The following is a 25,413-nucleotide window of genomic DNA, read 5'->3' on the forward strand; positions in this document are numbered from 1 at the left end:
TTGAGTGTGTGTGTGTGTGTGTGTGTGTGTGTGTGTGGTGCACGCGTTTGCGTGCTTGGGGGTACGTTTTGGGGAGGCTGCGCTTTTGGTGCGTGGCATTCCCTGTTTGATATTTTTCTTTGTTTTTTTTTTTTTTTGGTACATGAAAAGACGATAGTATGGAAACTATGCACATAATTTTGATTGCTGCTATGTCAGCAGATATTGTTTCTATGGCAACAAATAGTCAAAACATATGACAAAAAAGTGGATTCAACTGTAACTTAAAAAGTACAAGGATTTTTTTTCGTCAAATTTGGTAACTTAACGTTATGATAGAAGACAAAGCAGTAAACATGCAAATTATTTTGTTATCTTCATTTGTCCATCCGTTGGTCCATCTGCCTGTCATTCTGTCTGTCCGAACTGTAAAAGTGTAAGAGATTTTTTACACTGGAACTTAGAAATTCAAATGTGGAATGTCTTTGTTATTATGGATTGTAGGCTGTTAGGAGAATTTGCTGGTTCTTCAATTAAATTTCAATATAAAAATCTGATCCCCACGGAAGCACGTATGGCAAATGTCCATTCTGGTAGGAGTCTTTTATTGCTGGACAATAGTCTAAGACTTGTTTTTTTTCTGGTGTATATCACATTATAATACACAGTTTAAAGGTCCATTACTAAGGGAAAGTGAGTTGGCATTTTTTTTCATAGCCAGGGCATAGACTTCTGCAAGTCACTAAATATGAAATTGTCAGGTCAAACTTTACAGAAGTTCTTTGGAACTCAGAAATGTATGTGTTTTGTTGAAATTTTAATGAATCGACAGATGACCCAGGTCTTTTTAACTTTCTTCATACTTATAGAAAAATATTGTCATATACTGCGATTATTTCGAATTTCTACATACCAACTTTCATTTTCCAATAAAATGAAATAGTTTCTGTGCTTTTTAAAAGAAATTAAAATGTTCACTTTCCTTAGTATTGGACCTTTAAAGGCCAACAATTGTACAATATTCATTTTTTTCTAAAATACATTCTATAACTCTTACATGATGATGTATCCAAGTCCGAAAGTAATGCAACTTTGTGATAACCTTTTCAGTCTGAGCAAATCCTTAAAATATTATATCGTTACATACAATATCGTTACATACAATTTACTAGTAGTATCCAGCCTACTGTATTATGTTAATTTTAAATTGAAGGGCTACCTCAACAATGATTATTCCAACTTGTGTGCTTTAATGCCGTGTTCAGCAACTGCCAACAATGGATCAGTATTCTTTAGAATACCCTGGGAAGGTACAACGTGTGGGGTTGGTAAGGTAAGAGCTTGAAGGTATTACAGTTTCTATAAGTATTTGACTAGGCCTTTGAGAAACTATAAATGAGACAAATATATATTTCCCGATTACACTTTTATGTATGGTTGCTCATTTTTATCATGTTAGTTCAAACCACCCTCCCCCTCCTCTGCCAGTGCGACATTTGGATAACAAACATCTTTCTGGAATTAAAATTCCATTATCAATAATCTTTATATGTTATATATCTTAATGTAAATAGACTCTAGTAACAAAAAAGCCGTTGGTGCACTCTGGCGTTGACGTCATGTAGCAAGGTCATTATGGCGGGTGAAAAGGCGCTGAATCATTTTCACATCGATAGTTAAATGATAAATTAATGTCATTGTTAATAAAAAGCTATACAAATGATGAAAAACATGTAAGATAAAAAAGTCAGTAATGATACACCTAGTTTCAAAATGGCTCCAGGGTAATTATGAATTTATGACGTAATGGAAAGAATGTACAGCTAAGCCGTATTTTTACATCTTAATTATATGTTCTGATAATACCATATTTTCAGGTTTGTCAGTCTGGATCCTGTGTCGAGTCTCCATCAGCCCCACAAGCAGGCAACGGTAAGTTGAAACAAAATCTTATATATGAGAACGTTATTTGAATGTTTTTCGGTGAAATATGGGAATTATTAGTGAGATATAATCCAGACACTCTGGGAGTGATAGCTTTGCCAATGTATCGTAGTATGTATTTTTTTTTCGCGTAAAACTGTAAAACTGGATGAAAATTGCAGTCTGAATTAAATAAAGACATGCACGAGATATCCAGGCGTCGAAAACTAGGCCTGTATATAGTATGTGATTTTTTTGTAAATTTTAAAGGGAAAGAAAATTCTGTTTATTGTTATAGAAAATGAAGGATTCAGACAACTTCTTGCACGCGTGTTGAGTTGAAAAAGCGTTATCGATTACACTTTACGTGACACATCTCAGATTTCTTGGTTATTTCTGAATTAATAGATTTTAGAATGACAGTACCGCAAGAGGTTGGAAATACGTGTTATATATTTTATTGTTTTGAATAAAAAAGTTGAGGAATATTTTTTTACCTGTAGCAATGTTTCAAGAACTACGATGGAAAATGGTTTATTTTTGGGATACATCTACAGTGGCTGTTTTCAACTTTAATACTTTTTTTTTACTCCTGTTTGGTGATCCTAGGCCTGTCAGAGACTACAAGGGAATGTATAAGATTTTAAAAGTACAAAAAAAATGGTCCCATGTATTTCTACGAATTTGTCACATTACTATTTTGCAGTTTTCCGTTGGAAAGTATCCAGTATTATCGTAGGATTAGCCTCGGATCAAGCGGCATTAGGGCCTATGATTAAATTCTAAAACGCTGTTCTATTTTTTACCGAAAAATTGAATCTAGATCTAGTTTACAAACTTATGTCGTGTTTGCCTTTGTTACGTCATAAAACATCTGACGTCATTTACATTTACATTCATCTGTGTCCAAAAACAGTAACGACAAAGACATAATTTTCACTACCAGCGTCGGTTTTAACTATAGCTTGTCAAGATGTTTTGTTTTAAATATATATTCTAATCATACTCGTTTGTATCTTCTTCTCTAGAAGGTTTATAGCTCTGTCTGCAATTATGATATGTTAGAAATGAAGAATTTTGTAGAAGATTACCATGGAAATATCAGAAATAGAAATGCAGCACATAGAATCTTGATAGATCTAGTTTGTTTTTGTTCATTCAGAAATTAAATTTCAGTTTAACCAGCTTTAACTTTTAAAAAGAATAATTATACACGCCATAAACGTTTAATATCCGTCTTTTGGATTAACATGGCCGAGGGCTGAACGCAATACTGTAGTAGATCTAACTCCTATTAAATAAAGGACTTACGACAGTATTGCGTTCAATCCTCGGTGCTCTGTTCAGAAAATAATAATTCGTTGATGTTTCCATGATATAGTTAGTCTGTTTCATCTGCCTGTTATGTAACAGAATTACAGAAGCTTGTACCTTCCGAAACGACTTTTACGTTTGATTAACATATTTCTCTTTTTTCTTATCTATGTTGCTGACAGACATTTGTTGTTTTGCAATTTTCCTATCCATAACTGTTACTTTGAAATTACGTCTTCTGCTAACAGAAACTTGTCTATTTGGAGATGTTCCGTACAATGTGCCCGGTCAGTCCTCCAACTGTAGAGAATTCTTGGGAAGTGATGCCACGTCTTACAGATGTTACCAAGAAAGCTACAGAGAAAGTTGTTGTGCCACTTGTGAGGAGATAAAACAAACCAACACAGCATACACAGGCAAATATACCGTTTAAATTAGTTAAACGTAATTCAAGAATTGATTGAAAGATATGTGTCTTATTTCTGAATAGAGACCAGTCGTTTAGATTTCAGTCAAATTTCATTTTAAACATTAAACAATGGCTTCTTCGACGCTGTATTGCTGGCGTATGACATCAGTAAAATCTTTGAACCAGCAATAATTTCTGCTTTTCAGTATTTTGAAAAATATGATTTTAGATTTGCAGTAATATTTTCTGGTTTCACTAGACTGCGAGTATGGTGACAGATTCAGCAATTGTGACGATTTAACAAACGCAAATCTTTACTCATGCAGCGACGAAGGTTTTCGAGGCAATTGTTGTAAAACATGTGTGCATAAAGCCTTAGATATTCCAGGTAACACGTGGAAACATAATTATTTTGACTTAATGATGTATGAGCAATTTTTGATTTTTGATTTACAGTATCCTTGAAAATGCCGCAATATAATTTTAATTATTTCTACGGCGGGCAAGAGAAACGACCTAACATGTCTGTCTTTTTCTCAACCCTCATGACAGCGTGGATAGAAAACGTGGTCAGCGCTCGAGCACACACTGTCCCTTAGGAAAACCCTTTCTTACACGGGAAGGCATAAAAGATTCTTATACTCCAATGATTTTACCCATGTCGGCAAATCCCGTCTGGCAACCCTGTTCCAGATGACTATAATGCCTGTAATGACGAGTTTCATTCGTGCCTGCGCGGATTACATACATTTTTATGGAAAATTATATGAAAATCAATTACCAGAATAGTTTTTCTTGTTTGCTTGTAGTATATTTCTAAATTTAGAAGAAGTTATTTTACAGGAAAACGATACCGTTACGCTACACACAGTGGAAATAAACCATGAGTTTTCAGTATCTCCCGCGCAAGTGTGATTGATACAAAAGAAAACTTTTTGTTTCGGTAAATTCATACTATAATTTGTAAAATATGCAAAAAAAAATCTTCCACTAGTTGTAGGTGCAAAAAGGAATATCCGGCTTTCTGGTAACTGTTCTTGCGGTATTTTGACAGAGCCTCTTTACAGTCAAAACATTAGCATTTGCGTCTACAGCGTGTGACTGATTTATAATCAAGTCTGTCTACCGATTTGATAATATTACTTTTTCAAACATGTTTTTCTTAATTTCTGTTTCATCACTTTTTATCTCAGCGAATCCTCTCCGATTACGGGGCAAAATTGTACAGAATTTAAATATCTTGAGGAGTTATCCCGTTTAACTATAGGAAGGCTATATGTTAACACCATCTATTATCATATAAAAATTATAAGGTCAAGTTCGTCGCTTGCGTCTTATAGTGAGCTAAGTGCCGTTGTTGAAGATACTAAGATATATATACCGTTGGATTTGTCTCAGAGAGAGCTATCTCCTGGTGCACTTTATATTAAGATTGAAAATCCCGTTAAAAAGTTTTTTAGTCACACCTTGCGCTATCTCCACATATCGAAAACATGTTCACCTGTGATAGTGAGCTAAGTCCTGTAGTTAAAGCAATATGACAGTTAAAAACAAAGGCCCACGTAAACCCAAGTTTTATCCAATCACAGTACGATTTCCAGTCATGAGATAAGTTCTTGCTTTATCACATAGTGAGCTAACTCTTTGCACTTGTGCATTATAGTCAGCTATGTCCAGTTCAACCAATAAAATCACTGTGTGTAACAGCATGCTCCCGCCGTAGTTTTGCATAACATAGAAACATCTGTGTTTTTGCAGTATTATAAAGGGAAATATGAGTATTTGACAATGGCTTTTTGCTCCGTATTCTACCTATTTTTCCTTGCATAAATATTCCAAAAACGTTTGCTAAATGACTTGAAAATTCTATGATTATTAGGTGAATTAAGATTCGGATATAACAGTTTCGGTTACTGAATTCCATCCAACCTAATCATGCCAGCAGATTTATAGCGTTAAGTACCCTATATTTCATACATCCGTCTGTCCGTCCGTGCAAACGCAAGCTACCTTAGATGGCAGGAGGTGTGGGCTAATAAAAAGAAATCTATTTTACGACCATTTTTGCATAACCACTAACTCCTTTGTCGTAAGTGGTCACTGTTTTGTTTGAGAACAATGGAAATACCGCCAAAGGTACTAAACATTGGGATTTCCGTCCGTCCGTTAGCACTTTCTTTCATGTAAAGTCTTTTGAAATGGTTCAAAATGGTTCAAAACAGGAATTTTGACCCCCCCCGCCCCCCCCCCCCAACACCCCTCCCAATTTTAGCACTTTATTAACAAACTAGCCACATATTTTATAAACAATATTGTTCAGGAAAAGTAGTAGAAGCTTTATACAGTAAATATATGGTCTGAAAACATTTTCTTTGTCTGGTGCATCGGACAAAGGAGTGACTGGAAGGTCATTAAATTAATGCAGAAAACTTCAAATTCCTTTATTCAAAGTATTTTTTCTCAAAATTTAATACATTTGTACTATCGTGTGTGCAAAATACCAATCCAGGTACTCCAACTAAGGAATGGCATGCAAAATGTAAATAAATTCTTTTGTTGATGCCATTTCAAGCACATTGATGTGGCATTTTTTCGAACACACTTTGTGAAAATCTGTGTTCATAACAATTACTGCAATATCAACAACACAGATGAGTCATTTTCCAAAATGTTTATACCTACATTAAACTGCTGCCTCTTGAGTTTCAGTTGACCTACTTAAGAAACTCCACAAATACGGTCCTTCAGTATTAACCATGGTAAGGCTGTATACCGTTTATATATCAACATGAGAACTATTTATCATACAGCCTAATTCAAGCTTCACGTCAACATTGGTATTTTATAGTAGATTGGCTAGACTAAGTGCTAAATGAAAGCAAAGTATGGGGCTAGTATAACTGTTATTAGGAAGGGTATAGGTAGGTGTCGGTCGGCTAAACACCCCTCCCATCCTAGTCACTACCACGTGGTAAAAAGAGCTACTAGCGCGCTTGGGCGTTTTGACTACGAAGCCGAGATCAGTCCACTTCCATTTGTTGAAAAACAATGGCGAGTGCCCAGCCTTGTAGTATTAGTAATAGGTTATCAATATTTTAAAGCAGCATTTAAATCAAAAGTTTCGTGTTATTTCGCGACTTCATTTTTTTGAAAATACCGATAAATATCGGTATGGTTTCGTTTGTTTGTTTTGGGTTTAACGCCGATTTTCAACAGTTTTTCAGTCATGCAACGGCGGGCAGTTAGCCTAACCAGTGTTTCTGGATTCTGTACCAGTACAAACTTGTACTCCGCAAGTAACTGCCAACTTCCCCACATGAATCAGAGGTGGAGGACAAATGATTTCAGAAACAATGTCTTTCATTAAATCGTCACGGAGAACATGCGCCCCGCCCGCGGTCTGTAGACCAACGCTCTCCCTATTGAGCTAAGCACAAAATACATCCGAAGATTTATCAGTGTCAGTTAAATTTAGACTGCTTATTGACAGTAATAGAGAAAGCAACACTGATATTGCCCCTAGCCCCTGGTTTGCGCGGGAAATTGTGTACCAGGTAATGGCAAACTGTGTTACCTGCCCGAAACGGTATGTGCTGAACTAACCGCCTTGATATGGCTGAAAGATTGTTGAAACAGGGCGTTAAACTCCAAAAAAAACAAACAAACATACAAAATGCTGGTAGTATGGTCTTCCGGGAGAACAAAGTATATCCAAATATGAACGTCTGGATATACCTAGTTCTGGAAAACGGTTTAAGTCGGTTAAGTCTGCAATGGAACCTTGTGAGTTGGTTAAATGGGGGAAGCGTTCTGAGCCAGGGGTTGAGCTCCGGACTCCGTCTCCAAAGGTTGTTGGTTCGAAACCCGCCAGAGACAAGTTTCTTCCACTGACTCTCCAATCCCTACATAGGTGCGAGTACTGGAAACCAAGAAAGCAGCATCGAGCGTGATTAATATAAACCTTGTTTCCTGATCTATGTTAAATAAATAAATCTAAGCTAATACCGCCGTGTTTAGCTGTAAGATTGCTGAACACAACAACAACAACATCACCATTTGAAATAATTCATTGGTAATATGTAAAGTACATTCAATGGTTTATTATTTAGTATCTATTTATTCAGTATTATTTAGTAAACATCCACTGGAGATAGATCATTTAAAAAAAACAACAGAAAACTTAGAAGCAATTGTTTTAACTTCATATTGCGCCATGATCACTTAGTGCACTATAATAAGCAGAAATATCGATAGACACTTTTCATTTTTGAGACATCTCCAGTTTAAAAGATCAAATTGCCATTTTATGTTTTAAAATAATTTCCTTATACTTAATACGTCAAGACAGAATAATAAACACCTTCTTCCTGCCATTTTAATTTTTCAAAAAGACCAACTATAATAAAAAATAAGGGATGTTGAAACTTTGAAGCCATTTTTCTCAAAATTGAAAAAAGGGCAAAACAAGCGATGAAATGTACTATATTAAAAATTGCCTCAGGTAGTAGCTAATCAATACTGAACTCGTAAAATTGTGCATTATCAACAGTGATCTCTTCAAGTAGATCTTCAATCCCTTAACATTAGGTTAGGTCGAGGTGCAAAGGCGGCGGCCGCTGGACCCCACAATTTTGTGGATGGGGGTTACATGAACTTTTATTCGAAATATGTGCGAAAAACATTTCCTTAACAGAAGGAAAGTTTGACAGTTCTAAACAAGCATTGTATCGCTTGCAATGGTTGCTGGTGAAAGCAAGGACTGAGTTCAAGATACTTTCATTCATGTATAGCTGTTACATTGGCAGAGCACCTCTGTATTTAACAGAATTTCTTACATAGTACCGGTATACTCCTAGTAAGCAAGGTTTGAGACCGTCAGAAAATTCTGAATGTCGTTATGATGTTCCATACAACAATTGCAAAACATTCAATGAAAGAAGTTTCTGTACTATTGGTCCAAAACTGTGGAATGAACTGCCTATAGAACTACGCAAAAGTACATCAATTGACACGTTAAAAAGTTCGTAAGACAATGTATTTCAAAGACTTCGTGTCATTGTTCTAAATTTTTTTTATAACTGTCTTATATGCAGGTGATAGGTTTCAAATGTTTGTAAAATGTTTCACATTTCAACATTTATATTTTCAAGGTTTGTTTAAGTAAACGTAATTGTTGGTGCAGGGTTGTGTGTAGTATTTCCTTTTTTCAAATAGTCTGTGATGGCACCATTAACCTGGGGGTTTGGACCTGTATATGCAGCCCGTCTGTGCATACCATGTAAGTCTTTAAGCACTGATATTCGCAAAAGGGGTAAAACAACCTCAGTGGGAAGGATGCGGTCATGACTGCTGTGATTGTTATTATTATTGTCGTTATTATTACTGTTATTTTTATTATGTACAATGCAATTGAATATGCCACTGTATAAACATAGGCGTTTAATCATGTTAATCAAATTAGTCAGTTTCAGTTTCCAAAATATACTCTGCCGTAGACTTCTCCCCCGCCCTCCGCCCTTAACTCATATACACCAACCAATAGATACCATAGATGATTGATCTGAAAGGCTTTTCGTACGTAGACTGTATTTTGTATGTTGTTACTTGAAAGAACGTTGGTGTTTAGGGTTTATCATTTTCGGGCAAAAGCTAAGAAGGTTTGCTTGATCACTTGTTTTACAGAACGTGTTCCAAGCTATAAATTCTACTTTTAATGCTATAATACACTTATCATATTTGCGAATTTTTTTCTTCTGTTTTCCCTAGACTGCAACTATGGTGACAGATTCAGCAATTGTGACAATTTAACAGACTCAAATCTTTATTCATGCAACGACGCAGATTTTCGAGCTGGCTGCTGTAAATCATGTGCGGATAAAGCCTTAGATATTCCAGGTAATATATGCAAATAGTCCTTAGATATTCCAGGTAATATATGCAAATAGTGTTTAGAAGACATAATGCGGTAGGTTATTTGCTGGAATAAATTGATGTAGTGTGTTATCAACAGTGATCAACATTATGATCACGTGGTGTGTTGTCACACTGGAATCATATGGCACGTGATTTACAGTAAATTCACGCACTACGTTATCAATTCATGCAATAAACGTTAGCGATGGTGAACTTATAAAGCACGTTATCTACAGTAAACTCATGTACTTCTTAAGCCTTCGTCTATTATACACTTGACTAGTGCTTACACGATAGTAAGCCAAACACCGGTACTTTCCAATATGGCGGGTGATACGTGCTCAGAAGGTGTTTTCATTTTTACATGTGCGAGGATATATGAGCCGTTTAAGAGTTTTCTTTTATTTCGCACAGTAATACATCTTTAAGTTAGATTTAAGTTGATATTGATAAAGTTATAATTAATTAGCAAAAAGTGAAACATGAAGTGAAATTTCAAAAATTCATCCAGTCTCCAGTGGGGGGTTCCCTCCCATAACGAATATGGGAGTTTTTTTTCAAAAGTCGTTTTTAAACGCGAAATAATGTCAGAACAGTTTTTTATTGTATAAATTATTAATATGAGTTAAAATATTTTGATTTGAAAATTTTAGAAAAATCCCACGTTAATTGGTAAAGTGGAAGAAAATTACCCGCGGGACCTCCCATGGGTTAGCAAAAACCCCATGGGAGGAAAAAATACTCACATTAGTTCATTTTTTAAGATATAAGGAACAAAACGGTAAGTATAACTCTATGGGACTTGAATTATTGTTTAATGTCAAAAAATCAGAGAAAACTCAAAAGCAAAAGGCAGCTGAGTTTCCGAAAATTCCGCATTTGCAAACTAAATCCGGATATTGTTAATTTTGCGTCTACAGCGTGTGACTGATTTATAATCAAGTCTGGCTACCGATTTGATAATACTTTTTTTAAAAATGTTTTTCTTAATTTCTGTTTCATCACTTTATCTCAGCGAATCCTCTTAGCTCCGAGTAAGAAGCAAAATTGTACAGAATTTAAATATCCTGAGGAGTTATCCCGTTTAACTATAGGAAGGCTATATGTTAACACCAACTATTATCAAATAAAAATTTTAAGGTCAAGTTCGTCGCTTGCGTCTTATAATGAGCTAAGTGCCATTTTTGAAGATATTAAGATATATATACCGTTGGATTTGTCTCAGAGAGAGCTATCTCCTGGCGCCCTATCTCCACATATCGAAAACATGTTCACCTATGATAGTGAGCTTTGTCCTGGAGTTAAAGCAATATGACAGTAAACCCACGTTTTATCCAATCACAGTACGATTTCCAGTCATGAGATAAGTTTTTGCTTCGTCACATAGTGAGCTAACTCCTTTGCACTTGTGCATTATAGTGAACTATGTCGAGTTCAGCCAATAAAATCACTGTTTGTAACAGCATGCTTCCGCCGTAGTTTTGCATGATGCATACAGATAATATAAAATCTTCATTTTTTTGCAGTATTATTAAGGGAAATATGAGTATTTGACAATGGCTTTTTGCTCCGTATTCAACATATTTTTCCTTGCATAAATATTCCAAAAGCGTTTGCTAAATGACTTGAAAATTCTGTGATCATAAGGTGAAATAAGAGTGCCAAGATTCTGATATAACAGTTTCGGTTACTGAATTCCACCCAACCTAATCATGCCAGCAGATCTATATCGTTAAGTACCCTATATTTCACACATCCGTCTGTTCGTCCGTGCAAACGCAAGATACCTTAGATGGCAGGAGGTGTGGGCTAATAAAAAGAGATCTATTGTACGACCATTTTCGCATAATCACTAATTCCTTTGTCGTAAGTGGTCATTGTTTTGTTTGAGAACAATGGAAATACCGCCAAAGATACTAAACATTGGGATTTCCGTCCGTCCGTTAGCACTTTCTTTCATGTAAAGTATTTTGAAATGGTTCAAAATGGAAATGGTTTAAAACAGGAATTTTGATCCCCCCACCCCCCAATTTTAGCACTTTATAAACAAACTAGCCACATATTTTATAAACAATATTGTTTAGTAGAAGTAGTAGTAGCTTTATACAGTGAATATATGGTCTGAAAACATTTTCTTTGTTTGGTACATCGGAAAAAAGGAGTGACTGGAAGGTCATTAAATTAATGCAGAAAACTTCAAATTCCTTTATTCAAAGTATTTTTCTCAACATTTAATACATTTGTACTATCGTGTGTGCAAAATACCAATCCAGGTACCCCCACTAAGGAGTGACATGCAAAATGTAAATAAATTCTTTTGTTTTTGACACTTTAACTTACACTTTCATTTTCGATTGTTTGCAGTATCTTCAACCCTTAGATGAAATTTTCATTTTCAATACTTGGACTACCTTAATACGCTCCTTCACTCAGGAAAAACAGAAATCTTGAGAAAAAAATATTTTGAATAAAGAAGTTTGATCTTTTATACATCTGCAATTGCCCTTTGGCAATGGAATAGTCCTGAATCAAATGGCCATTGTAGGAAGCTTCTACTGCTTCATATGAACAATTTTGTGCTTGCGATCTGTGACTTATTTTTGAATTTCATTAATTTTCTTTAGAAACAAAAGCGTTATGACCCTTTGAAAATTTTCTTTGCAGTTACTGTTTGATGCCATTTCAAGCACATTGATGTGGCATTTTTTCGAACACACTTTGTGAAAATCTTTGTTCATAGCAGTTACTGCCATATCAAAAACACAGATGAGTCATTTTCCAAAATGTTTTACCTACATTAAACTGATGCCTCTTGAGTTTCAGTTGAACTACTTAAGAAACTCCACAGATACGGTTCTTCAGTATTAACCATGGTAAGGCTGTATACCTTTTATATATCAACATGAGAACTATTTATCATACAGCCTAATTCAAGCTTCACATCAACATTGGTATTTTATAGTAGATTGATTAGTGCTAAATGAAATTAAGGTATGGGGCTAGTATAACTATTATAAGGAAGGGTATAGGTAGGTGTCGGTCGGCTAAACACCCCTCCCATCCTAGTCACTACCACGTGGTAAAAAGAGCTACTAGCGCGCTTGGGCGTTTGAACTACGAAGCCGAGATCAGTCCACTTCCATTTGTTGAAAAAAAATGGCGAGTGTCAAGTCTTGTAGTATTTGTAATATATTATGAATATTTTAAAGCAGCATTTAAATCAAAAGTTTTGTGTTATTTGGCGACTACATATTTTGAAAATACCGATAAATATCGGTATGGTTTTGTTTGTTTGTTCTGGGTTTAACGCCGTTTTTCATTAGTTTTTCAGTCATGCAAAGGCGGGCAGTTAACCTAACCAGTGTTTTTGGATTCTGTACCAGTACAAACTTGTACTCCGCAAGAAACTGTCAACTTCCCCACATGAATCAGAGGTGGAGGATGAATGATTTCAGAAACAATGTCTTTCATCAAATCGTCACGGAGAACATACGCCCCGCCCGGGTATCAAACTCACGACCCCTCGGTCCGTAGACCAACGCTCTCCCTATTGAGCTCAGCGGGCGGGCCTGTAGTCATGGTGTTTTGCGTTCAGTGTTATAACAAAGTTTACTTTCAAATCATGCGTGTTTGATTATTTCGTCTCCAAAGGTCGTTGGTTCGAAACCCGCCAGAGACGAGTTTCTTCCACTGCCTCTCCAATCCCTACATAGGTGCGAGTACTGGAAACCAAGAAAGCAGCATCGAGCGTGATGAATATAAACCTTGTTTCCTGATCGATGTAAAATAAATAAATATAAGCTAAAACCGCCGTGTTTAGCTGTAAGATTGCTGAAAATGGCGTTAAAATCAACACAACAACAACATTCGTAATCACCATTTGAAGTAATTCATTGCTAAAATCAAAAGTACATTCAAAAGTTTATTATTTAGTATTTATTTATTTAGTATTATTTAGTAAACATCCACTGGAGATAGATATTTTTTTTAAAACAGAAAACTTAGAAGCAATTGTTTTAACTTCATATTGTGCTATGATCACTTAGCGCACTATAATAGGCAGACATTTCTATAGACATTTTTCATTTTTGAGCTATCTCCAAATTAAAAAATCAAATTGCCATTTTATGTTTTAAAAATTTCCTTATACTTAATACGTCAAGACAGAATAATAAACACTCTACTTGCAGCCCGTCTGCGCATACCATGTAAGCCTTTAAGCACTGGTATTCGCATTCCCTATCTTTCCGGCAAATTCAAACACCCTGTAATTATTACAAGTTCTCTTTCTACCCGGCTACCATCATTCTCTGGAATTCTTTGCCGGCTGACATTGCTCAAGCACCTACCCTGGACCAGTTTAGGCAAGGGGTAACCAAACTGGGCCAGGACTTCTGAGTGACCAGGCTGTTTTTAATCCTTTTACTGTACATTTCGCTTTTTTATTAGCACTATCAGCTTTGTCTCAAATTCTCACAAATACTTTATGTATTACTTTATTTCTCCTGTACATTCCTGCTTTTAAACTCTTATGCACTGACGCGCACCTGCATAAAGTACTCGCAAGGGTGTCATGCAGTATTTATAGATAGATAGAATAAGGGTAAAACAACCTCAGGGGTAGGGGTGCGGTCATGACTGCAATGATTGTTATTATTATTATTATTATGAATTATTGTCGTTATTATTACATAACTGTTATTTTTATTATTATTATGTACAACGCAATTGAATATGCAACTGTATAAACATAGGCGTTTAATCATGTTAATCAAATTATTCAATTTCAGTTTCCAAAATATACTCTGCCGTAAACCCCCCCCCCCCCCCCCCCCCACACACACACACACAACTCACATACACATACCCAACTTTGGCCCAAAAGCTGTAGTTTTCACGAAAACAAATAAAAAATGAGAAAAATCCCTATATGGCGAGGAGCATTTAGATGATCTGAAAGGCTTTTCGTACATAGATTGTATTTTGTATGTTGTCACTTGAACGAACGTTGGTGTTTAGGGTTTATCATTTTTGGGGAGCTAAGAAGGTTTGCTTGATCACTTGTTTTAGAGAACGTGTTCCAAGCTATAAATTGTACTTTTAATGCTATAACACACTTATCAAACTTGCAAATTTGTTTTCTTCTATTTTCTCTAGACTGCACATATGGTGACAGATACAGCAATTGTGACTCGGAAACAGACTCAAATCTTTACTCATGCAACGACACAGATTTTCGAGCAGGCTGTTGTAAATCATGTGCGGATAAAGCCTTAGATATTCCAGGTAATGTATGCAAATAGTGTTTAGAAGACATAATGTGGTAGTTTATTTGCAAGAATGAATTGATGTACTAATAAGCTTTGATAATGTGGCAGTTGAGTCCAGTAAGTCCAGGGGTGTTCAAAGATAATCCGTCACAGATCTATTGTAAAGCAATTACTGGTTTTACCTGTATTGGAAAAAAAACAGTGTCAATTGTATTGAGGTCAACTGCCACAAGTTTATTAGTAGTGTGTTATCAACAGTGATCAACATTATAATCACGTGGTATGTTGTCACAATGGAATCATGTAGCACGTTATTTACAGTAAATTCATGCAGTACGTTATCAATTTATGCAATAAACGTTAGCGACAGTGAACTTTAATAGGACGTTATCTACAGTAAACCCATGTACTTCTTAGGCCTTCGTCTATTATACAAAAATATTAATGTAAAATGCTATAAACATAAAAAATGATATTAAATGCGAAGCGCTATAAACAGGAAATGACGCCAAAATAGGAAGTGGTGTAGTAAACAAACAAAAAATGGCAGCACAAACGCGATGGCTGATGAGAATACCTGCCGGATTGATTCCTCTTGTTACCTGCTTCTTTGACAATCAGGTTATTTGTCATCCTGGTTCTAGTGCTTGGAATCCAGGCATGAGGAAGAATGCATTGAAAGTGAGTCCGTGATAAGGTATTGACTTAAATTCGTGATAAGATATTGACCTAAATTCGCATATCACGTAGAATTCTGTACCCTTGAGAGTATTTCTTAGTTTGAGTGTTTATTGTTTGACGATTTTACATTTCAGGTTGTCCGTATGGAGACAAATATACTAATTGTGCAGACTTATCCTGCAGTTCAAATCCTGACGATTGCTGTGAAACATGTGCACCTTCCACTACTTCCACAACAACCACAACGTCAACAACAACCACGAGTCCTACAACAACAACCACAACTCCTACAATAACAACAACACCTACAACGACAACCACAACGCCTTCAACAACAACCACAACACCTATAACCACAACGCCTACAACAACAGCAACCACGACGCCTACAACAACAACCATAACTCCTACAACCACAACCACAAAGCCTACAATAACAACAACTACTACAACGCCTTCAACAACAACCACAACTCCTACAACGACAACCACAACGCCTACAAAAACAACAACAACCACAACGCCTACAACAACAACCACAACTCCTACAACCACAACGCATACAACAACAATAACAACTACAACACCTTCAACAACATCTCCTACAACATCAACAACTGCCACCCCTCCAACAACAACTACAACGCCTTCAACAACAACCACAACTCCTACAATGATAACAACTACTACCACTCCTGCAACAACAACGCCTACAACAACTACCACAACAACAACTATCACTTCAACAACAACAACCACAACTCCTACAACAACTACAACTCCTACAACCACAACTACAACTCCTACATCGACAACAACTACTACCACTCCTACAACCACACAAACAACTACCACTCCTACAACAACAACCACATCGCCTACAACAACTACCACTCCTACAACCACAACTACAACTCCTACATCGACAACAACTACTTCCACTCCTACAACCACAACAACAACTCCTACAACGACAACAACAACTACCACTCCTACAACAACAACCACAACTCCTACAACCACAACCACAACGCCTACAACAACAATAACAACTGCAACGTATTCAGCAACAACTCCTACAACAACAACAACAACTGCCACTCCTACAACAACAACTACAACGCCTTCAACAACAACCACTTCAACGTCTTCAACAACAACCACAATTCCTACAATAAACATAAACAACAACAACTACAAGCCTTCACAACAACCACAACCACAACACATCCTACAAAACAACATACCACTCCAACAACGCCACAACTCCCATAAACAACACTACCACTTCAACAATAACAACCACTACTCCTACAACAACTACCATTCCTACAACCACAACTACAACTCCTACATTGACAACAACTACTACCACTCCTACAACCACAACAACAACTACCACTCCAGCAACAACAACCACAACTTCTACAACTACTACCACTCCTACAACCACAACATCAACTCCTACAACGACAACAACAACTACCACTCCTACAGCCACAACTACAACGCCTTCGACAACAACCACAACTCCTACAACCACAACCACAACGCCTAAAACAACAACCACAACTCCTTCGACAACCACTACCACTCCTACAATCACTACCACAACGCCTTCAACAACAATCACAACTCCTACAACGACAACCACAACACCTACAACAACAACCATAACTCCAACAACTGCCACTCCTACAACAACAACGCCTTCAACAACAACCACAACTCCTACAACCACAACACCTACAACAACAACCATAACTCCAACAACTGCCACTCCTACAACTACAACGCCTAAAACAACAACCACGACTCCTTCGACAACAACTACCACTCCTAAAACCACAACCACAACTCCTACAACCACAACCACAACACCTACAACAACAACCATAACTCCAACAACTGCCACTCCTACAACTACAACGCCTAAAACAACAAGCACAACTCCTTCGACAACCACTACCACTCCTACAATCACTAACACAACGCCTTCAACAACAACCACAACCCCCACAACGACAACCACAACACCTACAACAACAACCATAACTCCTACAACAACAGCAACGCCTACAACAACAACTACAAAGGCTACAACAACAACTACAACGCCTTCAACAACAACCACAACTCCTACAACCACAACCACAAAACCTGCAACAACAACCATAACTCCAACAATTGCCACTCCTACAACTAGAACGCCTAAAACAACAACCACAACTCCTTCGACAACCTCTACCACTCCTAAAATCACAACTACAACGCCTTCAACAACAACCACAACTCCTACAACCACAACCACAACACCTACAACAACAATCATAACTCCAACAACTGCCACTCCTACAACTACAACGCCTAAAACAACAACCACGACTCCTTGGACAACAACTACCACTCCTACAATCACTAACACAACGCCTTCAACAACAACCACAACTCCTACAACGACAACCACAACACCTACAACCACAACCATAACTCCAACAACTGCCGCTCAACACTCAACCACAACTACAACGCCTTCAACAACAACCACAACTTCTACAACCACAACTACAACACCTACAACAACAACCATAACTCCTACAACGACAACAACAACTACCACTCCTACAACGCCTACAACAACAACTACAAAGGCTACAACAACAACTACAACGCCTTCAACAACAACCACAACTTCTACAACCACAACCACAACACCTTCAACAACAACCATAACTCCAACAATTGCCACTCCTACAACTACAATGCCTAAAACAACAACCACAACTCCTTCGACAACCACTACCACTTCTAAAATCACAACTACAACGCCTTCAACAACAACCACAACTCCTACAACCACAACCACAACACCTACAACAACAATAATAACTCCAACAACTGCCACTCCTACAACTACAACGCCTAAAACAACAACCACAACTCCTTCTACATCCACTACCACTCCTACAATCACTACCACAACGCCTTCAACAACAACCACAACTCCTACAACGACAACAACTACTACCACTCCTACAACCACCACCACAACTCCTACAACAACAACCACAACCTCTACAACCACAACAAGAACTCCTACAACAACAACTGTAACTCCAACAGCAACTACAACAACAACCACTACTCCTTCATCAGCAACAACTACTATTCCTACAACAACAATCATTACTCCTTCAGCAACTAGAGCAACAACCACTACTCCTTCATCAGCAACAACTACCACTCCAACAACAAGAAACACAACTCGTTCAACAAGGACTACTTCCACTCCTACAACCACCACCAGAACTCCTACAACAACAACCACCACCACTCCTGAAACAACAACAACAACTACAACTCCTACAACCACAACCACAACTTCTTCGACAACAACCACCACTCCTACAACCACAACCACAACTCCTTCGACAACAACCACCACTCCTACAACCACAATCACAACTCCTACATCAACAGCTACCACTTCTACAACAACAACAACCACAACTCCTTCAACAACATCAACTACCACTCCTACATCAACAATCACACCTCCTTCGACAACAACAACTACCACTCCGACAACAACAACAACGACAACTCCTTCGACAACAACCACAACAACTCCTTCAACAACTGCCACTCCTACAACAACAACCACATCGCCTACAACAACAACTACAGCTCCTTCACCAAAATCTACCATTACATCTTCTACAACGACAACCACCACCACAACTCCTTCAATAACCACTACAAGTCCTACAACAACAACCTCCACTCCTACAACAAAAACTGTCACTCCTAAAGTAGCAACTGCCACTCCTACAACAACAACCACAACTCCTACAACAAAAACTACAACTCCTACACCAACATCTACCACTACAACTTCTACAACGACAACTACCACCACAACTCCTTCAACAATCACTATAAGTCCTACAACAACAACTTCCACTCCTACAACAACAACTGTCACTCCTACAACAACAACTACAACTCCTACACCAACATCTACCACTACAACTTCTACAACGACAACTACCACCACAACTCCTTCAACAATCACTATAAGTCCTACAACAACAACTTCCACTCCTACAACAACAACTGTCACTCCTACAACAACAACTACAACTCCTACAACGACAACCACCATTACAAGTCCTACAACAACAACTACCCCACCTCTTACAACATCATCTAGCACTCCTACAACAACTACCACTCCTACAACAACAACTACCACTACAAGTCCTACAACAACAACTACAACTCCTACAACAACAACTAGACGTTCTTCCATTACACTCAGAATTTTAATTGTGATATGGATATTTCCAATCAGTACGGGTAACACCGACCTCAGTGACCCAGATGTTCAACAGAATATAGCAATTGTGGTGAGTCTTCATCATCCAATCATCTAAACTAGCAAAATAAAAAGGCATACTTTACTTTCTATAAAAAGACCGGAGAAACGGTCACGTGTCTGTTCGTTCAAGAAATGTTGCCTCTCGTACCCTTCCATTGCAGAGTAAAATGATTTTTTTTTTTCGTACTGTAGAAATGGTAGGCAAAGCATTTTTACACCTTAGGCTACGAATAAAACGCCCGAAAATTAACTTAAATGATCTTTAATAAAATACTTAGAGTCTGAACAACCGGTAATAAAATATATCAAACGATTACAGTTAAGCTGATTCGTGTGTTTTTTCCACGTGTATTTTCAGATATTCATATACTATCGACGCTTCCTTGGAAGTAGATGCAGGGGTGTAAAGATCAGAAATTTACGGTAAGTTGTTTTTGCCAAGGCAGAACTAGGTAGATTTATGCGTGTATTCTTTTTTTTTAAAGACACGTATACATCAACATTCTTTATGAAAAAAACAACAACAGATTTTTAAACACTTCGCCTTTGTTTAGGTATACTATTATATTCCTATATGAACTCTGTCAAAAATACAGCTTGTATTTCACAAGTAAATATGAGCATGTAGAACAAAATTCAGTATTGTACCTTTTGTATTGTATGTTGCCGGACTACTTTCATTTAGTATGCATGCACTTACACAGTTCTATAAAAAGCGCACACAAAAAACTTCCCTTATTTCTTCTTTAACTTTACAAACAATAATGCAAATATTCTACAGCTCTACATAAATATGTTGTATGGTTGTATTTTCTGGCAGGCGTGGAAGTCTGATTGTAGATTACGAAGTTGAATATGAGGACACTGAGGACGCCGCTGCTGAAGTTACAAAGGCAAACATAGACATAGTGGGAGGAAAAGAGAATATAACGCTACTGAATGAGACGGTTTCTGCCACATCAGTTCAGGTTAATGACACAATAGGTAGGTGCATAGTACATCCAACACAACATGAGCACATAAAATGTGGATGATCTTCTAGGAAACCTTTTTTATGTATGTCATACACAAGTGAGTATAGTTACAAAACAGTACAGTAGGTACATAAGTAAATTAAACACAGTACAGTTATATAATTAATGTAAAACTTCTAGTAAATCGTCGACATTATTTGTGCAGTTACATTACACTGACCTCTTTTTTTTGGTAAATTATACACAACTGCACAGTTATATAACAATATATGTGAATTTTGTAATGAAAAATACAAATTCTAGAAGTATGATGCCGTAAGTACGGTATGTACCTGGAACATACAAACTTTATAAGTTTATTATTTTCACATACTTCATTCTTAAAGGTAGTAAGTAGTTTTAATTTATTATACAGAATTATTATGATTTAATCCTATTTCAGTAACCATGGAAACAGTTGGGAGTTCAGAGACAGTATGTGAGCTTTTCGTTTTGAGTAATGGCCCTTGTGACGAAAACTATTCCTGCTTTGTTGAAGATGGAACTCCTACGTGTATGTAAGTATAGGTTTTTGCCCAGAGTAAGACTGTAACCTGTTTGTTGCGATATCACTTTAATCCTTACGATGCTGGACACGATTCGTTTTGCCTTTGCGACCAGTGTAGATCATGATCAGCCTGCACATCCGGGCAGTCTGATCACGATCTGCACTGTTCGCCATTCAGTCAGTATCTTTATGATAAGCACCCCTTTTTACAGTTAATGGTACTGTCAAAATTGAAAGATGGACAAGTTCATTATAGAAACTTAGCAGGGTAAGAGTTAAATGTGAGCCTTTTCAGACCAGCCCCGATTTCACGAAAAAACTTAAGTAATTAATTAGTTAAGTCTGTTATTTCAAAATTATGCTAGTTCAGTCAAGCAAATATCATATTTCTACTTAAGCACGATATAACGAACTTAAGTATTTTCTTAACTATATTTCTTATTTTTATACTAAAGTCTTCGTTTTCTTTAACATTCAGAATTGTTGTGTTTTAATTTATGAAATAGTTCTGTTATAGATGAAAAGGTCAACATTAAAGACACATAAAGAGCTAATAAAGGCATTTGAAATAACAGACTTAGCTAAGTAATTACTTAAGTTTTTAAGTGAAATTGGGACAGACGTTTTAGTCCTGATAATGTGTTTCCTGCATGCCATTTGTTTCTCCCTTTTGAATGGATGATCTTTTAGCCTATTAACATCGTGTTCATTATGAGCTAGATAATTTTTGTTACTATTTTTGTGTTTATAGCGAAATGTTACAAAAGATAAAACAAGAATGAATAAACAAAGAGAACAACGAAAAAACACAAAAGTCCAACTTTTTACGACTTCAGTCTATTATTTGCTGAAACATGGTAAACTTGTGTATTGGGTTATTTATGATACTTTGGTGCAGGGACGAGTAATGTAAACATTTTAACATTGCAGTGGTTGATAAATAGTGTTCAAAGTCATATTATTTTTACTTCAAAATGTCATGACGTATCAGCCGAAGGTCAATACAATGCTTAAGGCTACATTAAACGAACAAAGTAATTGACCATAAAGATTTAATATTAGATTTTTCTAAATGAAATTTATTTAAATAAACTTATAAACATACGGCATTCTGTATGTAATTTTGCCAACTGGTTGATTACTGATGAAGTCTTGTTAGAGAGTATATAGATCTACTCTTCAATCAAAATTCGAAATCAAAAGAAAAGAAATAAGATATTATCTTTAAGCTTATTAAGCGAACCATTTTGTACTCTTGTATCAAGAGTGCCATTTGGTAGACCACTGATCAATCAAATAATAGCATTGAGATATATGGGAAAGAAACGGGGAGTTTCAATAATTGATAAAAATATTACTTATGTTCAGCCAAGCTGCACACTTTCATTCCTTTAGTGTCTTTTATTTGTTAAAACACATTTGGATGAATTTTGATGAGAAATAAATCGATGTTAATAATTGTTCTTATATTTCTTCTGCTATTTCAGACCAGAGGAAAGTCATTGTAAGTATTTTCACTATTTTATTATGTATATATCAATATAGAATATAAAATTTCCACCTTGTTGTAAGATTCCTATTGTCTTAATGATATGGATCACACGAAACATACGCAAATGAACATTTCATTTACTGACGTTGGTATTAATAGAAATTATTAATCGTAACATTTCCGACTATACTGCTAAATCATATATTTTCGCGATGCTAAACTTTCCCTAAATGTGAAACTGGAACTGAATGGTGTGGAGGATATCTGCAATAAATAAGACTTTTACGACATACAGGACTATTTTTAACAATCACATCATAATAGCATATTCGCGCTTAATCATTCTCACATTATTATAATTAATATAGGAAACGTCGAAATAGGAAAAAAATCACCTTTTAAAATTTATATTTCAGTTGGAATATCCGTGTTGATTGCAGTCACTGTCTCAGTGTTTGTATTCCTCGTCTTCATTTCAATACTCTTATGCTTGTCTATCCGAGCATATAGGCTTCGGAAGTTTAAACATAGCCCAGATTCCTTGACAACGGACTTTACTTAGTGAGTGTTTTTATTAAAAGCATTTAACGTATCACCTAAAGCCTTCCTTTTTTTGGTTTCTAGATTGATGATATCTGGCTCACAATGTAGTGCTTCAAGATATTCTTTATAATGGTGCACTTATTGCATGTAAATATCCAAATATCTGTAGCTAAATTGCTAAAATTATATATTTGTTATTTAATACAGTTTCTGAAAAGATATATTATTTAATATTCATTGTGACAAATAAGACATCAGACTAACCAATATAGGTCACTTTTAGATAGCTTTCGAGAGCGTATTTTTGGTAGTTTTAAATTTAGTTTTAGTATGTTTTTTATCATTATCACATATATTTTCTGTTTTTTAATCAGTATTTACGAACAAAATTGGCCATACAAACGCAATATAGTCCCATACGGTTCAATCGGTGGGTGGCAAGACATGCCAGTAGGTTATCTTCCTTATTCATGGGAAATAATTGGGCATGGCAAATATCACTCAGACAGCCAAGGGCATAGAACTAACTACAGAAGTGATCGAGACAGAAACTACAATCATGATGAAAAGAACAACAGAAAACAATTGCATAACTATGGTAGGTATCATTATTACTCGCTGAACTTTTGGCCTGATTCTAACATGGTTTGATTTGTCTATCAGTTAAACAAAGGGTGTATAGTCTGCTTTGTATCATGATTTACCTGCAGTATCATTATAACTGTTAACTTCTATCTCTAATATTATTCGACTGAGGTAGAGGCGTGGCTATAAGCCGTTCTCTAACTAGAGAACAGGTTAGAGAACATGTTTTAGGTCCCGCCTACATATAGAATTTTGTAGGGAAATGTTGAACTTTCTGAAACCGTTCTCTGTTTCAGTTAGAGTACGCTTGTCACGTGATAGTACCAACGCTTAAAATGGAATGTTAACTTGTCAATCAAAATTAGTATCCGAAAGGGTTGTTCATATTGGCGGACCATGATACAACACAGACAGCGTAGGGGCCACTCGGATAATGAGGGTATTTTCGTTGACCACTACTCTTTCTATTACATAAACAAAGGTTGATGCGCGTACCACTGATGTAGCTATTTTTCACGCCATATTACAACATGACGTCCAGTTTTTTTTTGTGTGTGTATGCCTTATATTTCTTAGTTGTAGGTCATATAGATCTAGCTTTATAATCTTTTATATTTATAAACATATCTATATATTTTCAGGTTATGATAATCGTGTCGTATGATCAAATTTTATAAGCAAGCTACATCTCCAAAATGGTAATCTTCATTTTTTTTTTGCCTTTGCCGTTTCCTATTTGTATCTAGAAATTTGTAATGTATTTTGTCAAAGTATCTATTAACTTTGACAGACGTATAAGTGCAAACAATTTGCCATTTTTTGTAAAATATTTTCGTACAAATCTTCTTTCGTGTTTTAAAAAATCATTTTAGCATATTATTCTTTGAATGTAACCATATAGATGTAGATTCTAGTTTTACAGTTTGTAATAAAGTTACTGTACAAGCTTCTGAATGAATAATTGTCTTAATTTTGCTGAAAACTATTTTTCAAGGATCTGCATGATCGAGTGGTTAAAGTCGCTTGCTTTCAGATCACTTGCTAAGTTGCTGGTAGCCACTATGTGTTCGAACCGCACTTGGGATGTAGAATTCCTCATGTGAGGAAGTCAACCAGCTTAACTGCAGAAGGTCGCTGGTTTTGTTCAGGTACCCAACCATGTGGAGGAGCAACTCGGATCTTCCTCGATCAAAAGGCGGAAATGTCGCCATATGACCTTAAATGTGTCAATATGTGACTCTGAACCCAACAAAATCTAAAAAAGACGACATGTTTAAAACTTTCACCATTATTTGCAGTAAAGTTTGCAAAAATACAATACTTCTGACCACATATTGATAATATGTCAAATAACTTAAAAGAAAAAGATAAGTTGGCATTTAAATGCATTATTCTTACTTAT

The 25,413-nt window shown here is 36.3% G+C and overlaps 1 protein-coding gene across 1 annotated transcript in view; it reads left to right on the plus strand.

The window, feature by feature from the left end:
- Positions 1 to 24,596, plus strand: part of LOC123557548 (mucin-22-like) — a 47,535-nt gene extending 22,939 nt beyond the window's left edge. Inside the window, exons 14-29 of the mRNA XM_053543869.1 lie at positions 1,193 to 1,312; positions 1,857 to 1,911; positions 3,465 to 3,632; positions 3,885 to 4,013; positions 9,392 to 9,520; positions 14,696 to 14,824; positions 15,624 to 16,534; positions 16,767 to 17,037; positions 17,923 to 19,898; positions 20,229 to 20,293; positions 20,691 to 20,854; positions 21,287 to 21,401; positions 22,879 to 22,895; positions 23,300 to 23,444; positions 23,801 to 24,024; positions 24,308 to 24,596. Coding sequence (XP_053399844.1) covers positions 1,193 to 1,312; positions 1,857 to 1,911; positions 3,465 to 3,632; positions 3,885 to 4,013; positions 9,392 to 9,520; positions 14,696 to 14,824; positions 15,624 to 16,534; positions 16,767 to 17,037; positions 17,923 to 19,898; positions 20,229 to 20,293; positions 20,691 to 20,854; positions 21,287 to 21,401; positions 22,879 to 22,895; positions 23,300 to 23,444; positions 23,801 to 24,024; positions 24,308 to 24,345 — 4,656 coding nt within the window. The 3' untranslated portion in view covers positions 24,346 to 24,596. The remainder of the gene's footprint in view (positions 1 to 1,192; positions 1,313 to 1,856; positions 1,912 to 3,464; positions 3,633 to 3,884; positions 4,014 to 9,391; positions 9,521 to 14,695; positions 14,825 to 15,623; positions 16,535 to 16,766; positions 17,038 to 17,922; positions 19,899 to 20,228; positions 20,294 to 20,690; positions 20,855 to 21,286; positions 21,402 to 22,878; positions 22,896 to 23,299; positions 23,445 to 23,800; positions 24,025 to 24,307) is intronic.
- The last annotated feature ends 817 nt before the right edge of the window (positions 24,597 to 25,413 follow it).

The sequence above is a fragment of the Mercenaria mercenaria genome, chromosome 5 (assembly GCF_021730395.1).
Source record: "Mercenaria mercenaria strain notata chromosome 5, MADL_Memer_1, whole genome shotgun sequence".
Taxonomy (NCBI): domain Eukaryota; kingdom Metazoa; phylum Mollusca; class Bivalvia; order Venerida; family Veneridae; genus Mercenaria; species Mercenaria mercenaria.